Source organism: Mobula hypostoma, chromosome 4 (assembly GCF_963921235.1).
Source record: "Mobula hypostoma chromosome 4, sMobHyp1.1, whole genome shotgun sequence".
In the NCBI taxonomy this organism is placed as follows: domain Eukaryota; kingdom Metazoa; phylum Chordata; class Chondrichthyes; order Myliobatiformes; family Myliobatidae; genus Mobula; species Mobula hypostoma.
In genome coordinates, this window is record NC_086100.1 from 199,186,818 (window position 1) to 199,203,983 (window position 17,166).

At 47.8% G+C, this 17,166-nt stretch overlaps 1 protein-coding gene across 1 annotated transcript in view; it reads right to left on the reverse strand.

Moving 5' to 3' along the window:
* Positions 1 to 17,166, reverse strand: part of znf638 (zinc finger protein 638) — a 126,328-nt gene that overhangs the window by 3,636 nt on the left and 105,526 nt on the right. Inside the window, exons 19-24 of the mRNA XM_063047347.1 lie at positions 16,047 to 17,103; positions 13,568 to 13,630; positions 7,098 to 7,290; positions 4,937 to 5,308; positions 4,158 to 4,277; positions 1,037 to 1,158 (exon numbers count right to left, since the gene is read on the reverse strand). Of these exons, the coding sequence (XP_062903417.1) occupies positions 1,037 to 1,158; positions 4,158 to 4,277; positions 4,937 to 5,308; positions 7,098 to 7,290; positions 13,568 to 13,630; positions 16,047 to 17,103 (1,927 nt within the window). The remainder of the gene's footprint in view (positions 1 to 1,036; positions 1,159 to 4,157; positions 4,278 to 4,936; positions 5,309 to 7,097; positions 7,291 to 13,567; positions 13,631 to 16,046; positions 17,104 to 17,166) is intronic.

Genomic DNA, 17,166 nt, shown 5'->3' on the forward strand with positions numbered 1-17,166 from the left:
TGGACAGGTGATTGGGAAAAGGGATACGAGAGGATCATGGGACAGCATGCCTGGGGGGTGGGGAACCCCAGAGGATGGGCAAGGGGTATAGTGAGAGGGATAGAGGGAGAAAAAGAATGTGAATGTGTGTATATAAATAAATAACAGATGGGGTACAAGGGGGAGGTGGGGCATTAGCAGAAGTTAGAGAAGTCAATGTTCATGCCATCAGGTTGGAGGCTACCCAGATGGAATATAAGGTGTTGTTCCTCCAACCTGACTGTGGCTTCATCTTTACAGTAGAGGAGGCCATGGATAGACATAACAGAATGAAAATGGGACGTGGAATTAAAATGTGTGGCCACTGGGAGATCCTGCTTTCTCTGGCGGACAGAGCGTAGGTATTCAGTGAAACAATCTCACAGTCTGCGTCGGGTCTCTCCAATATATAGAAGGTCACATCGGGAGCACCGGACGCAGTATATCACCCCAGCCGACTCACAGGTGAAGTGTCGCCTACACTTGGAAGGACTGTCTGGGCCCTGAATGGTGGTAAGGGAGGAAGTGTAAGGGCAAGTGTAGCACCTGTTCCGCTTACAAGGATAAGTGCCAGGAGGGAGATCGGTGGGGAGGGATGGACAAGGGAGTCGCGTAGGGAGCAATCCCTGCAGAAAGCCGGGGGGGGGGGGGGGAGGGAGGAAAAGATGTGCTTAGTGGTGGGATCCTGTTGGAGGTGGCAGAAGTTACGGAGAATAATATGTTGGAGCCGGAGGCTGGTGGGGTGGTAGGAGAGGACAAGGAGAACCCTATCTCTAGTGGGGTGGCAGGAGGATGGGGTAAGAGCAGATGTGCATGAAATGGGGGAGATGCATCTGAGAGCAGAGTTGATGGTGGAGGAAGGGGGGGAGGGGGGTGTGAATACTTTTTACAGGCGTTGTAGACTTCCATTTTCTATCCTGCAGGTGCTTATTTAGGAAATTCTTATCTGCTCCATCACCACTCTCTGTGTAAAGAACCTACCTCTGATATCCCTGCCCACACCCTGGTGACTCCTTACCTCCATGTTCTTGTAGTGCAGCATCGTGCTGCAGTGGGTCACCTTGGCAGTGTCTTCATTTGTGTAAAACAGGGAACATATCTGACAGAAGTAACCAGTCTTTGGGACAACAAATTCAACACCTGCGGACACACAACAGGAAGTAATTAACCCTGTCCATCGGCTGATCTTTGGTTCCAGGGTGCCTGATGGGTCCTGCTAACCCCACAACCACCGACTACCTTGCACTCCACAATTGTCTACCGCCCCACTATGTTGTCATGCCCTCCAACATGGACCCAGACCCATCCGCCCACCACACTGCCCACTGAACCCTTTTCCACTTCAAGAGTCAACCGTGATGTCGTGGGGCTAGGAGGAGGTGTTGGTAGAGCTGCGTAACACTAAGGGGCAGAAGACGCTGGTGGGAGTTGTGTACAGGCCACCTAACAGTAGTAGTGAGGTCGGAGATGGTATTAAACAGGAAATTAGAAATGTGTGCAATAAAGGAACAGCAGTTATAATGGGTGACTTCAATCTACATGTAGACTGGGTGAACCAAATTGGTAAAGGTACTGAGGAAGAGGATTTCTTGGAATGTATGCGGGATGGTTTTTTGAACCAACATGTCGAGGAACCGACTAGAGAGCAGGCTATTCTGGACTGGGTTTTGAACAATGAGGAAGGGTTAATTAGCGATCTTGTCGTGAGAGGCCCCTTGGGTAAGAATGACCATAATATGGTGGAATTCTTCATTAACATGGAGAGTGACGTAGTTAATTCAGAAACAAAGGTTCTGAACTTAAAGAGGGGTAACTTTGAAGGTATGAGACGTGATTTAGCTAAGATAGACTGGCAAATGACACTTAAAGGATTGACGGTGGATATGCAATCGCAAGCATTTAAAGATTGCATGGATGAACTACAACAATTGTTCATCCCAGTTTGGCAAAAGAATAAATCAAGGAAGGTAGTGCACCCGTGGCTGACAAGAGAAATTCGGGATAGTATCAATTCCAAAGAAGTAGCATACAAATTAGCCAGAGAAAGTGGCTCACCTGAGGACTGGGAGAAATTCAGAGTTCAGCAGAGGAGGACAAAGGGCTTAATTAGGAAGGGGAAAAAAGATTATGAGAGAAAACTGGCAGAGAACATAAAAACGGACTGTAAAAGCTTTTATAGATATGTAAAAAGGAAAAGACTGATAAAGACAAATGTAGGTCCCCTGCAAACAGAAACAGGTGAATTGATTATGGGGAGCAAGGACATGGCAGACCAATTGAATAATTACTTTGGTTCTGTCTTCACTAAGGAGGACATAAATAATCTTCCAGAAATAGTAAGGGACAGAGGGTCCAGTGAGATGGAGGAACTGAGCGAAATACATGTTAGTAGGGAAGTGGTGTTAGGTAAATTGAAGGGATTGAAGGCAGATAAATCCCCAGGGCCAGATGGTCTGCATCCCAGAGTGCTTAAGGAAGTGGCCCAAGAAATAGTGGATACATTAGTGATAATTTTTCAAAACTCGTTAGATTCTGGACTAGTTCCTGAGGATTGGAGGGTGGCTAATGTAACCCCACTTTTTAAAAAAGGAGGGAGAGAGAAACCGGGGAATTATAGGCCGGTTAGCCTAACGTCGGTGGTGGGGAAACTGCTGGAGTCAGTTATCAAGGATGTGATAACAGCACATTTGGAAAGCGGTGAAATCATCGGACAAAGTCAGCATGGATTTGTGAAAGGAAAATCATGTCTGACGAATCTCATAGAATTTTTTGAGGATATAACTAGTAGAGTGGATAGGGGAGAACCAGTGGATGTGCTATATTTGGATTTTCAAAAGGCTTTTGACAAGGTCCCACACAGGAGATTAGTGTGCAAACTTAAAGCACACGGTATTGGGGGTAAGGTATTGGTGTGGGTGGAGAATTGGTTAGCAGACAGGAAGCAAAGAGTGGGAATAAACGGGACCTTTTCAGAATGGCAGGCGGTGACTAGTGGGGTACCGCAAGGCTCAGTGCTGGGACCCCAGTTGTTTACAATATATATTAATGACTTGGATGAGGGAATTAAATGCAGCATCTCCAAGTTTGCGGATGACACAAAGCTGGGTGGCAGTGTTAGCAGTGAGGAGGATGCTAAGAGGATGCAGGGTGACTTGGATAGGTTGGGTGAGTGGGCAAACTCATGGCAGATGCAATTTAATGTGGATAAATGTGAAGTTATCCACTTTGGTGGCAAAAATAGGAAAACAGATTATTATCTGAATGGTGGCCGATTAGGAAAAGGGGAGGTGCAACGAGACCTGGGTGACATTATACACCAGTCATTGAAAGTGGGCATGCAGGTACAGCAGGCGGTGAAAAAGGCGAACGGTATGCTGGCATTTATAGCGAGAGGATTCGAGTACAGGAGCAGGGAGGTACTACTGCAGTTGTACAAGGCCTTGGTGAGACCACACCTGGAGTATTGTGTGCAGTTTTTGTCCCCTAATCTGAGGAAAGACATCTTTGCCATAGAGGGAGTACAAAGAAGGTTCACCAGATTGATTCCTGGGATGGCAGGTCTTTCATATGAAGAAAGACTGGATGAACTGGGCTTGTACTCGTTGGAATTTAGAAGATTGAGGGGGGATCTGATTGAAACGTATAAGATCCTAAAGGGATTGGACAGGCTAGATGCGGGAAGATTGTTCCCGATGTTGGGGAGGTCTAGAACGAGGGGTCACAGTTTGAGGATAGAGGGGAAGCCTTTTAGGACTGAGGTTAGGAAAAACTTCTTCACACAGAGAGTGGTGAATCTGTGGAATTCTCTGCCACAGCAAACTGTTGAGGCCAGTTCATTGGCTATGTTTAAGAGGGAGTTAGATATGGCCCTTGTGGCTACAGGGGTCAGGGGGTATGGAGGGAAGGCTGGGTTCTGAGTTGGATGATCAGCCATGATCATAATAAATGGCGGTGCAGGCTCGAAGGGCCGAATGGCCTACTCCTGCACCTATTTTCTATGTTTCTATGAGACGTCAGGGACGAGAAGGCAGGGTGTTGGTGGGTCAGTCTGAACAGAGAACACTCCTGTTTTATAAGTGATGCGCATACCGTCACTCTAAGCATCAGCTTCAGTCTTTGCACTACCTTGGTGCACTCACCGACAGGGCTGTTGGGCTTGTACGGAGGCATCTTCAGTTCAGTGAGATTTGTACCAGCCAGCCTGATCCTCTTTACAGCGGGTTCCACCTCAGGTGGAGACTCTCTCTTCAACTTGGGTTCTGGTAAAACAGAATGCATTAGGGGAGAAACAGTTTTCAAACCTGACATGCAGGTTGGGGATTTTCAGAACAGTTACACAGGGAAGGCCACTCTGCCCAGTGTGCTTGTTGTGGCTCTCCAGCTCCCCACATATTTATTCCATCCCTGCTGAATGTCACTGTAACTTGCCTGGTTCTGTCCAAACCGGCTGAACAAAATAACAAATCTGAAAAAAGGGGCCAGTGTCGAGACAAGTAACAGGAAACTGGCTCACTGAGGGGATCTGGTCTGGACTCCACCTGGACAACCAGTAACCATCCTCTGCAATGGCACAAGACAAACTGGTAAGCCTGATTTCATCTTCACGGCTCAACATGTAGTCTCACCCACAGGGTAAACAGTCCAGGGCAGGTCGATGGCACGAGGCACAATAGCAGTTTGTTATGGACTAGGTGGGTCAGAGGGTCCATTTCTGGGCTGTAGGGCTCTATGATTCTAAGGGTCAAATGGCCTACTCATGTGTCTATGTTTGGAAAATTACGGCACATTCTTCTCTCTCTCATGAACTTGTACAGTTCCCCCTTTGTGTAACTATTCCCTGCCTATAGAGTTCCTGCTGATGAAGGCATTCAGACCACAGGACAGGGAGGTGGCTGCTAACCTGCCAGCCAGTGCTCACCTGTTCGCTGCTCCTGGCCCGCATTCGTGGCGTCGCCTCCAGAAGAGGCAGGGACAGGCGAAAGGTTACTGGGTGGAGATGCCGCTGCACTGTGGGCAGGTTCACCACCTGCAGACGATGGGGACGCAGTCCCCCTCTGGGCAACTGTGGTTTCTGTGACTGGGGGCGCCGCGGCCTCTGGTCTGGTGTCTGGGAGAGGGGCTTTGCTTGGTTCTGCTGCGGGAGCCTCCGCTGCTTTCTCTGGCGTTGTCTCTGTCTCCATTGGCTGCTCATCTGCTGCTGACTTGGCCTCGGGCAGGGGTTCCAGCTGGGCTGGGGCCTCAGGTTTCGATGTCACTTCTGTGGTCTCCATTGCCTCGACCTGTTCAGTTGCTGTGGAAATGGGAACAAATCTCAGACATTTGTCACAACTGGCACGATTCCTTCTGCTCTTCCTATAGTTTATTCATGGACATTACAAGATGTATCCACTACTCTCTGTGGGTGACATGGAATCACAGACAAAGCCATGCCCATTAATACAAGTGGGTCAAACAATCCCTTGCCCCTGCTCTTCCAAGGTCAAGGCCACATTCCTCAGACTTCAACACAACTGCAGGAAATATGCAGATGACCATGGTCTGCACCATGATGGGTTGAAGGACCTACTGTTCTATTTCACTCCCAGAGTGAAGACATTTCTGATGTGACACCGCCCTGATTGAGCTTCTGTACGTGGGCTATCTCCAGCACTGTACCCACTGTAAATCTCAGCACAATCCCAGCTTTCCACGCAAATCTTCCATTCAAAGCAAACCCTTGCCTACCCTCACCCCACACCATTCTTTCCATCTCTCTGATCAGCTGAAAATCCTGCTAGAGAATGAGATGTCTGTCCTTTGCAAATACCCAGCTTTTGAAATGGTGACCAGCCATCTCCCCACAGTTCAGTCCAACCAGCAGTGGCTGATGATTACATGCTCAGATGGTTCTCTTTGGTATCTAACCACAACCCCTTATTTCTCCATCTGTACCAACCCCTGTTGAAAACATCAATTGTTGCATACACACCCCACAACAGCCAACTTTTTATGTACCCAATATCTCATGGGGACATCCTTCCCACCATTGGTAATGTCTAGAGGAGGTGCTGCTTCAAAACAAAATCCATCATTCAAGCTCCCCACCATAAGACATGAGAACAGAATTTCAAACAAGAGAAAACCTGCCAATGCTGGAGATCCAAGCAACACACACAAAATGCTGGAGAAACTCAGCAGGCCAGGCAGCATCTATGGAAAAGAGTACAGTTGACATTTTGGGCCAAGACCCTTTATCGGGACTGGAGAAAAAAGATGAGGGGGCAGAGTAGGAAGTTGGAAGAAGAAACACAAGGTGATAAGTGAAACTGGGAGGGGGAGGGGTGAGTAAAGAGCTGGGAGGATAATTGTTTGAAAAACATACAGGGCTGGAGAAAGGGGAATCTAATAGGAGAGGACAGAAAGCCATGGAAGAAAGAAAAGGGGGAGGAACACCAGAGGGCAGGTGAAAGAGGGAAATAGGAATGGGGGTTGGGCATTACCAGAAGTTCAAGACATAAATATTCATTCCATCAGGTTGGAGGCTACCCAGATGGAATATAAGGTGTTGCTACTCTAACCTGGTACTGGACTCACCCACTATAGGAAACACCCTCTCTACTTCTACTCGATCTAGGCCTTTCAATATTTGATAGGTTACAATGAGATTTCCCCGCTCATTCTTCTAATCTCCAGTGGGCACAGGCCCAAGAGCCATCAAACACCCCTTCATTCCAAGGATCATTTTCAGGAACCTCCTCTGGACCCTCTCCAATACCTGAAAATCCTTTCTTAGATAAGTGGCCCAAAACTACTTGTAATACTCCAAGTGCAGTCTGACTAATGCCTTATAAATCCCCACTGCGGAGAGGGGCGGGCACATAATCCCCTAACGGTTCAATGTCTGACTACACAGAATGAAGATGAAAGAGACGCGTTCACTCCAAGGTGGTGGGATTAGGAATTCTCTGGCCGGATCCTGGTTATGAACACATTAGAGGCTGGAATGGTCCTGAGAAGAGAGGGTGTCAGGTGGCTGGGAGCCCGTATCTGGTTTGGATTCCTGGGCCTGAAGAGGTTGCCAACCCTAGGCAGTGGTTTACCTGCAGCTGGCTTTGCGTTGGGGACTTCCTCGGTGGCTTCTGCTCCCACCAGTTTGAGCTCGGTACTTTCTGATGTTTGGGTGTTGGTTTCAGGTTCATTTTCAGGGATCTGATCTCCAGCGAGGTCTTCCTCCTCCCCCACTTCATCCACAGTCACAAACTCATCCAGGTTAAAGGGGAAGACCTCCTGTTCCTTGGCAAAGGGGAAGAAAACACTTATTAATCTTTCTGAAACAGCAAGCACAAAACTCCAATCTCAAGCAGCTGGAAAGCAAAGAATCGTTCGGCAAAAGAGAATCACAGGGGCTCTTGCAAATCAGCTGCAGACCCAGAGTCATCAAACAGCATTTTATAACTTTCTTCACCTTAAAGAACTTCAACATAACATCCCATCTCCTGTACTCAATAAATTGATTAAGGCCAACATGCCAAAAGATATCTTTACGACCTTACCTACCTGCGACGCTACTTTAAATGAATTATGGACCTGTATTCCCAGATCCCTTTGTTCTACCACATTCCTCAGCGCCCTACCTTTGGGTGGGACTACAACCAGAGTTCATGCCTTAAGGGTGAAAAGTGAGAACTTTAAGGGGAACATGAGGGGGAAATGTCTTCACTCAGAGGGCCGTGGGAGTGTGGAATGCGCTGCCACCACAAGTGGTGCATGTGAGAGCTCAATTTCAACATTTAAGAGAAGGCTGGATAGGTGTACATGGTCAGTAGGGATATGGAGGGCTATGGTGGTGGTGCAGGTCGATGGGAGTAGGCAGTTTAAATGATTTCGGCATGGGACCAGATGGGCTGAAGGGGCCTGTTTCAGTGCTGTACTCCTCCATGACCTATCCCACCATCGACAACCACCCATCGTTAATCCACGGAGCAGCTCCAGCTCCCGTTTGAACTAAACCATTCCCAGTCTCCCATTCACTCGTACACTAGAGTACTCATTCAGCTGCCTTTGTTAGCATGTTAATTGGTCACACGGATATAACTGCGTAGCACAAGCTTGTTAGGTGTGATGTCTATTACATCGAACAGTACAACACAGGCACAGGCCCTTCAGCCCACAGTGCTGGGCTGAACCAATTAGATTAGTAATCAAATGGTCAACTGAACTAATCCCTTTTGCCCACACTAGGTCAGTATCTCTCCATTTTCCTCACATTCAGGTGCCCCTTCACAGTCTCTAATGTATCTGCTTCCGCCACCACCCCAGGCAGCACCACTAGTCTGTATAAAAAAAACTTGCCCCTCACATCTCCTTTCAACTACCCCCTTTCACCACAAATGCATGCCCTCTGATATTAGACATTTCAACCTTTGGAAAATGAGTGCTTACTCTTCTATACCTCCCATAATCTTAAAACCTCTATCAGATCTTCCCTCAGCTGCTCCACAGAAAATAACCAAGTTCATCCAACCTCTCATTACCGCACATGCCCTCGAAACCACGCAACATCCTGGCAAACATTTGCTGCACTCCTTATAAAGTTTCCACATCCTTCCTGTAACTGGGGAAACCCGAGGGGAGCAATATTTTCACAGGCAAGTTTGTTAGAGCTGTTGGCAAGGTTAAAACCAGTTTGGCAGGGGAGTGGGAACTGGAACCGGAGTAAAGGGACTCAGGATAGGACAGATGCTAAAAAAGTAAAGATAGCGTGCAGTCGGACTGTCGGGAAGGGCAGGTAGGTGATGGGGCATAGTCACAGCAAATAGGGCGAGTATCAGTGCATTAAGGACACAGAATCAAAAAAGATAGCAAATACAGTACTCAAGGTGTTGTATCTCAATAAGGTAGATGATCTTGTTGCACCTTTACAGACTGCCAGGTAGGATGTTGTCGGCCATCACTGAATCATGGCTGAAGGATGGTTATAGTTGGGAGCTGAATGTCCAAGGTTACACGTTATATCACAGGGATAGGAAGGTAGGCAGAGGGGGTGGTGTGACTCTGCTGGTAAAGAATGGCATCAAATTAGTAGAAAGATGCGACATAGGATTGGAAGATGTTGAATCCTGTGGGTTGAGTTAAGAAACTGCAAGGGTAAAAGGACCCTGATGGTAGTTATACACAGCCTCCCAACAGTGGCTGGGAGGTGGACCACAGATTACAACAAGAAGTAAAAAAGGGTGTGTCAAAAGGGCAATGTTATGATAGTCATGGGAGATTTTAACATAGTAACATAGAAAACCTACAGCACAATACAGGCCCTTCAGCCCACAAAGTTGTGCCAAACATGTCCCTACCGTGGAAATTACTAGGCTTACCTATAGCCCTCTATTTTTCTAAGCTCCATGTACCTATCCAAAAGTCTCTTAAAAGACCCTATCGTGTCCGCCTCCACCACCGTTGCCAGCAGCCCTTTCCATGCACTCACCACTCTCTGCGTAAAAAAATTATCCCTGACATCTCCTCTGTACCTACTCCCCAGCACCCTAAACCTGTGTCCTCTTGTGGCAACCATTTCAGCCCAGGGAAAAAGCCTCTGACTATCCACCCGATCAATGCCTCTCATCATCTTATACACCTCTATCAGATCACCTCTCATCCTCCATCGCTCCAAGGAAAAATGGCCAAGTTCATTCAACCTATTCTCATAAGGCATGCTCCCCAATCCAGGCAACATCCTTGTAAATCTCCTCTGCACCCTTTCTATGGCTTCCACATCCTTCCTGTAGTGAGGCAACCAGAACTGAGCACAGTACTCCAAGTGGGGTCTGACCAGGGTCCTATATAGCTGCAACATTACCAATCGGCTCCTAAATTCAATTCCACGATTGATGAAGGCCAATACACTGTATGCCTTCTTAACCATAGAGTCAACCTGTGCAGCTGCTTTGAGCGTCCTATGGAGCTGGAACCCAAAATCACTCTGATCCTCCACACTGCCAAGAGTCTTACCATTAATACTATATTCTGCCATCATATTTGACCTACCAATCTGGGTTGAACTCCATCTGCCAATTCTCTGCCCAGTTTTGCATCCTATCAATGTCCCACTGTAACCTCTGACAGTCCCCCACACTATCCACAACACCTCCAACCTTTGTGTCATCAGCAAACTTACTAACCCCTTCCTCCACTTCCTCATCCAAGTCATTTATAAAAATCACAAAGAGTAGGGGTCCCAGAACAGATCCCTGAGGCACACCACTGGTGACTGTCCTCCATGCAAAATATGACCTGTTTACAACCACTCTTTGCCTTCTGTGGGCAAGCCAGTTCTGGATCCACAAAGCAATGTCCCCTTGGATCCCATGCCTCCTTGTCAAGGGGTACAGCCACAGGGGTACTCTCTAGGACCTGACTCTTCCCCTTCCCCCTCCTGACTGTGACCCACTTGTCTGTCTCCCATGGCACCGGTGTGACCACCTGCCCATAACTCCTTTCTATCACCTCCTCGCTCTCCCTGACCAGACGAAGGTCATTGAGCTGCATCTCCAGTTCCCTAACTCGGTCCCTCAGGAGCTGCAGCTTGACACACCAGGTGCAGATATGGCTGTCTGGGAGGCTGGGAGACTCCAGTACCTCCCACATCTGACACCGAGCACAGAAAACTGGCCTCACACACATACTTCCTCCTTTCCACAAATAACACAGGTAAAACTACCTTGCCTCGTCCCGTTACCACCTAAGCCTGTTGAGCCAAAGCCCTATCACTCTGCTGCCTCTCACTCCGCTGCTCACTCCAACCCACTGGATATGGTGGTCTTCTTTTTAAACCTTTCGTGCTCTACTGGCTGACGCCATGCGCCTGCGCAGTCTTGCCTCTCTTTTACCCCAAGTAGTAAAAACTGCCTTGGCTCCGAAAATCAGCCATTCACTGGCTGCCTTCTTGTTCTGAATCAAAAACCATTGAAGATTCCTTGCCTTTTAAAACCCTTTGCGTTCTACTGGCTGACATGTAGATTGATTGGGAAAATCAGGTTGGTGATGAATCACAAGAGAGTGAATTTGTTGAATGCCCAAGAGATGGCTTTTTAGAGCAGTTTATCGTTCAGCCTACTAGGGGATCAGCCAGAGGTGATTAGGGAGCTTAAGGTAAAAGAACCCCTAGGAACCAGTGATCACAATATGATTGTGTTCAACTTGAAATATGATAGGGAGAAAGTAAAGTCTGATGTAGCAGTATTTCAGTGGAGTAGGGGAAATTACAGTGGTATGAAAGAGGGCTTGGCCAAAATAAACTGGAAGGAGCTGCTGGCAGGGATGTCAGCAGAGAAGCAATGACGTGCGTTTCTGGGAAAAATGAGGAAGGTGCAAGACATGTGTATTCCAAAAATGAAGAAATACTCAAATGGCAAATTAGTACAACCGTGACTGACAAGGAAAGTCAAAACTAATGTGAAAGCGAAAGAGCAAAAACTAGTGGGAAGATAGGGGATTGAGAAGTTTTTAAAAAACAATAGACAGCAATGAAAAGAATCATTAGAAGGGAAAAGATGAAATGTGGAAGCAAGCTGGCAAATGATATCAGTGTTTTCAAGTAAAAGCATTTTCAAATATGTATGATGGCAGATGAACTAAATGAGTATTTTGCATCAGTCTTCCCTGTGGAAGATACAAGCAATGTGCCAGATGTTGTAGTGTGTGAAGGAAGAGAAGTGAGTGCAGTTATTATTACAAGGGAGAAGGTGCTCAAAAAGCAGAAAGACCTAAGGGTACATAAGGCACCCAGACCAGATGAACTGCACCCTAGGGTTTTGAAAGAGGCAGTGTTAGAGATTGTGGAGCATTAGCAATGATCTTTCAAAAATCATTAGACTCTGACATGGTGCCAGAGGACTGGAAAATTGCCAATGTCACTCCACTCTAAGAAAGGAGGAAGGCAGCAGAAAGGAAATTATAGACCAGTTAGCCTGACCTCAGTGGCTGGTAAGATGTTAGAATCAATTATAAGGATGAGGTGATGGAGTACTTGGTGACACAGGACAAGGTAGGACAAAGTCAGCATAGTTTCCTTAAGGGAAAATCCTGCCTGACGAATCTGTTGGATTTCCCTGAGTAGATTACAAGTAGAATAAATAAGGGGGATGCAGTGGATGTTGTATATTTGGACTTTCAGAAGGCCTTCGACAAGGTGCCACACATGAGGCTGCTTACCAAGTTAAGAGCCCGTGGTACTACAGGAAAGTTACTAACGTGGTTAGAGCATTGGCTGATTGGTAGGAGGCAGTGAGTGGGAATAAAAGGATCCTTGTCCAGAGGAGGTTCTCAAGGATGATTCCGGAAATGCAAAGGTTATCATACAAGGAATATTTGATGCTGTGGGTCTGTATCTGCTAAAATTCAGAAGAATGAGGAGGGAATCTCATTGAAACCTTTTGAATGTTTAAAGGCCTAAACAGTGTAGATGTGGAAAGGATGTTTCCCATGGTGGGAGAGTCTAGGACAAGAGAGCACAGCCTCAGGATAGAGAGGTGCCCTTTCGAAACAGAGATGTGGAGAGATTTCTTTAGCTAAAGGGTGGTGAATTTATGGAATTTGTTGCCACATGCGGCTGTGGAGGCCAGGTCGTTGGGTGTATTTAAGGCAGAGACTGATAGGTTTTTGACTGGACATAGTATTAAAAGTTACGGGGAGAAGGCAGGGAAATGGGGTTGAGGAGAAAAAAAAAGGATCAGCCATGATTGAATGGCGGAGCAGACTCGATGGGCGAAATGGCTTAATTCTGCTCCTATGCCTTATGGTCTTCGAACTGTATGCTGTGTTCTAAATAAAAAATATAAACCTTGCCACAGAACTTTGAGCTTCACTACCCATCCCTGCCCAATCACAGCATTCCTGCATGCACCAGCAGTCATTTCCACGTGCTACCGACGTCTGGGACTCTGAGCCCCGGGCTCCCACACCTCATTAAACTCGAAACAAAGTGTTCCCGAAGTGCAGCCCCCCCTTTCATCTCTCTTGCCACCCCATGAATACAGCGAGCCCACAAATCCTGAATCTGAGCCACTTGCTCGCGTCATCAGGACCCCAGTCCCGGGGGGCTGGCCACTTACTGTGTGTAGACGTCTAATGACTTGCTATAGGTTCAGAAGTGACTGAACATTTGTAAAAGAGAAGTGAAGGAAGAAGCTGCCCTTTCACACTTCCATAAGACATAGCGGCAGAATTAAGCCATTTAGCCCATCGAGTCAGTGCTGGGCCATCACTAGTAAGGGATCAGGAAAGGAGGTAGAGGGGACATATGGAGACAGGGAGGGCAAAGGAAGGGGAGGGATTGTACAGGTGCAAGCGGGGGTGGAGGGGGGAAAGAGAGAGATCAGTAGGAGGAGGAAGGATGATTTAGGTAGGGAGAGAAGAAATGATTAAAAAGAGGGCAGGAGGGAGTGGCATGGAGCCAGGGAGAAACGTGCAGGTCGATAGGATTAGGCACAGAGCAGATGGGCCGAAGCACCCATTTCTGTGCTGCAATGCTCTATGATTAAGGCGAGGGGTGTGAGGAGAGAGAAAGGGAATTTACCGCTTCTCTCTTTGGATTTCTGCTGCTGGTCCTGCGGTCCTTACTGTTTCTGTCTGAGGAGGTCTGAAAGATAGAAGAAGTTGGATCATTATTTCCCACAGGCACTTGAGACAGCGAGGCAACACTTTATTCCAAAGCTTTGCGAAGACATTCGGTGAACTAGAGGTACCATTCACCTGAACAGTATTATGACTGAATAGGGAGGTGAGGAGAAGAAGGTGCCAGTGGTAATCAAGGCAGTCACAGCCAGGACAAGGCATATAACACAGAACATGGTGGCTGACAGACCTGTACTGTGCTGTAGTTAGTGTTCCATGTTCAAAGACTGTAGGCAGATACGGAGGAGGACGTGGAGGGCTGACCAGAGCTGCTCAGGTATTCTGACTTGATTTACACTTGTACACAGAGGCTGATCCAATTACCCCACACATCTTAGACCACAAGATGTTGGAGCAGAATCAAGCCATTTGGTCCATCGAGTCTGTTGCACCAATCATGGCTGATTTATTGTCCCTCTCAACCCCATTCTTCTGTCTTGTCCCTATAACTCTGGCATCCTGACTAATCAAGAACCTATCAACTTCCACTTTAAATGAATCCAATGACACAGTCGTCTGAGGCAACAAATTCTACAGAGTCACCAGCCTTTGGCTACAGAAATGTCTCCTCATCTGTCTTCTAAAGGGATGTCCCAGACTCCCTCACTATAGGAAACATCCTCTGTACATCCACAAGATCACCCCTCATTCTTCTAAACTTCAGAGAGTACAGGCTCAGAGCCAAACTCTCCTCATATGTTAACCCTTTCATTTCTACAACCAATCTCTTGAACCTCCTCTGAACTCTCTCCAGTGCGAGCACAACTTTTCTTGCATCAGGGCCCCAAAACTGCTCACAATACTCTAGCATCGCATCCTTGTTTTTATATTCTAGTCATCTCCAAAAGAATGCTAACATTGAATTTGTATTCCTTAACAGTGACTCAACCTGCAAGTTAACCTTTAGGGAGTCCTGCATAAGGGCTCCCAAGCCCTTTTGCACCTCTGATTTTTGAATTTTATCTCCATTTACAAACACTGAAGTGCAGCATGACCATATACATCCCAGCACTGTATTCCATCTGGCACGACCCCCAATCTAAGTCTTTCTGCGGAATCCCTCTTTCACAAGCTTGCCCACATACATTGCTCCACCTTCCTGACCAGCACCCCAGCACAGTACAGCCACAACCCTTATCTCACCTGCAGCCCCGAAACAACTCCCAGATCCTTATCCCAGCCACTGCTGTTTATGGTGAAAAGCTGAGGCCCAGGGCGGATCACAGGGAACCATTCACATTTAACATCTCACCGAAGTTTGAATTATTTCAGTTCACCCCCACCCCCCACTTTCATACACAAATTTTACAGCTGAAAATCGGGGCTTGCACATAGAACATTACAGCACAGTACAGACCCTTTAGCCCATGATTTTGTGCCAACACTTTAACCCACTCTAAGATAATCAGCCTAACCCTTCCCTTTCACTCAGCGCTCTATTTTTCTACCATACATGTGTCTATCTAAGAGTCTCTTAGATCTCCCTAATGTATTAGCCTCTACCACCACCCCTGGCAGGGTGTTTTACACACACACACACACCTCTCTGTGTAAAAAAAAAACTTTCCTGACATCCCCCTGTACAATCAAATCTTAAAATCATTTACCCTTATATCATTCATTTCTGCTCTAGGATAAAATCTCTGGCTGTCCACTCGATCTATATCTCGTATCAGTTTGTACACCTTTATCAAATCACCTATCATCTTCCTCCACTCCAAAGAGAAAAGGTGTTACTGACTCAACCTATCCTCACAAGACACCCTCTCAAATCCTGCCATTCCCCCCTATTTTAGCGTTGATCATTTACAGAAGCTCTTCTCAGTACTGAGAGGGGAGAATAACCCCAGTCATCAAGCTGAAAGTGTGTAACGGAAGGGTCCAGCAGATAGTGCAACCCAGTTTCAGCAAACTTGTGTTTCTGCAGAGATGAGGAATGGGATGGAGACAAAACACAAGAGGTAGTTACAGAGTAACCCACACAAAATGCTGCAGGAACTCAAAAGGTCAGGTAGCATCAATGGAGAGAAATAAACATTCGATGTTTTGGCCCCAGACTCTTCATCAGGACTGGAAAGGAAGAGGGGAAATGCCAGAATAAGGTGGAGGAAGGGCATGTTAAAAGGTGACAGATGAAGCCAGGTGGGTGGGATGATGGAGAAGAGGTTGGAAGAGGATAGGTGGAAAAGATAAAGGAGGAATATGATGGAAAAGGACAGTGGACCACGGATGCTGCCTGACCTGCTGAGTTCCTCCAGCATTCTGTGTGTGTTGCTCTCGATTTCCAGCAGCTGCAGAATCTCGTATTTATGAGAGGCAGTTGCAGGACAAGTTACATGCAGAGCCAACAGCCTGGGGCGCAGGGACTGTTGGAGATTTACCTTGCTCCACATGTATGATCTGTAGTCTCTGTCCCTGTCCCTCGGATATTGGGAACCGTGCCGGCGGCTGGATCGGAATTCCTTCTCCCTCTGATGCGAAGAACTTCTCCTTCCACTGTCCTCCTTGGATGAGCTTCTGCCCCGTGATGGAGTGCCGGCTTTTCCCGTCTCCCTGGCTGCGTGCTCCCTCCTCGGCGGAGCGTTCCTCTTCTCGCTTGACTTGGTCGCGCTGCTCTCTTTGCCCGTCGGCTTCACAACCATGGACTTGGGCGGCCTGGCGGTGGTGTTGGAGGAGGGGGTGGTGGTGCTTGGTGAGGGGTTCGTGGTTCTGGGTGGCGCAGAGGGGGTGAGGGTGGACACGGGTGCAGTGTCTCCCTCAGCAGTAGGTGTCCCTGCAGGGGCCACGGTACCTGAGACGGGACTGGCCTTCTCCACAGCTGCATCAGAAGGTTCGGGCATGGAGGACGCTGGAGCTGGTTTCAGTGCCACCTCAGTGCCAGCTGCTGTGATTGTGGAGGTGGAAGTGTTACCATCTGGCCCTGCTGACCCTTCAGTGTCCTGGCCAGTTGTACTAACGGGCTTGGTCTCACAGGACTCTGTGGGCTTGGTTACGCTGCCTGCGGCAGGCGTTGCTGATGGCTTCCCCATTGCTTCGGCTGCAACCACAGGTTTGGATGGTGCGTTTCGGTTCACCGGAACAACTTTGCCAGCCTGGCCCGACTCTGTTAAACCAGGCTCGCTAGCCGGTGTCCCTGAAGCAAACGAAGCTGGAGGCTTGGCGGTGAGTGGGGTGCTGCTGATGGTGCCTGCACTGGCTGCAGGAGGCTCAGCAGCAGTAGTGGGGACCACATTCTGGGGAGCTGCCCCTGTCGTGGTTGCTGCCACAGTCTCCGTCTCTGGAACAGAGGCCATGGTTACATCTGGTTTGGTGGACTCTGTCGTGGTTTTGTCACTTGGAGTCCCTTGGGCTTTCTTATCAGCTAGTCCCACATCCATAGACTCTGCTTTCTCAGCTGGTTCAGTTTCCATCGGTTCTGGTTCCTTGCTGGCATCACCACTGCAAAATTAAAGCAAGGAGTTTGTACGTTCTCCCTGTGACCGGGTGAGTTTCCTCCCACAT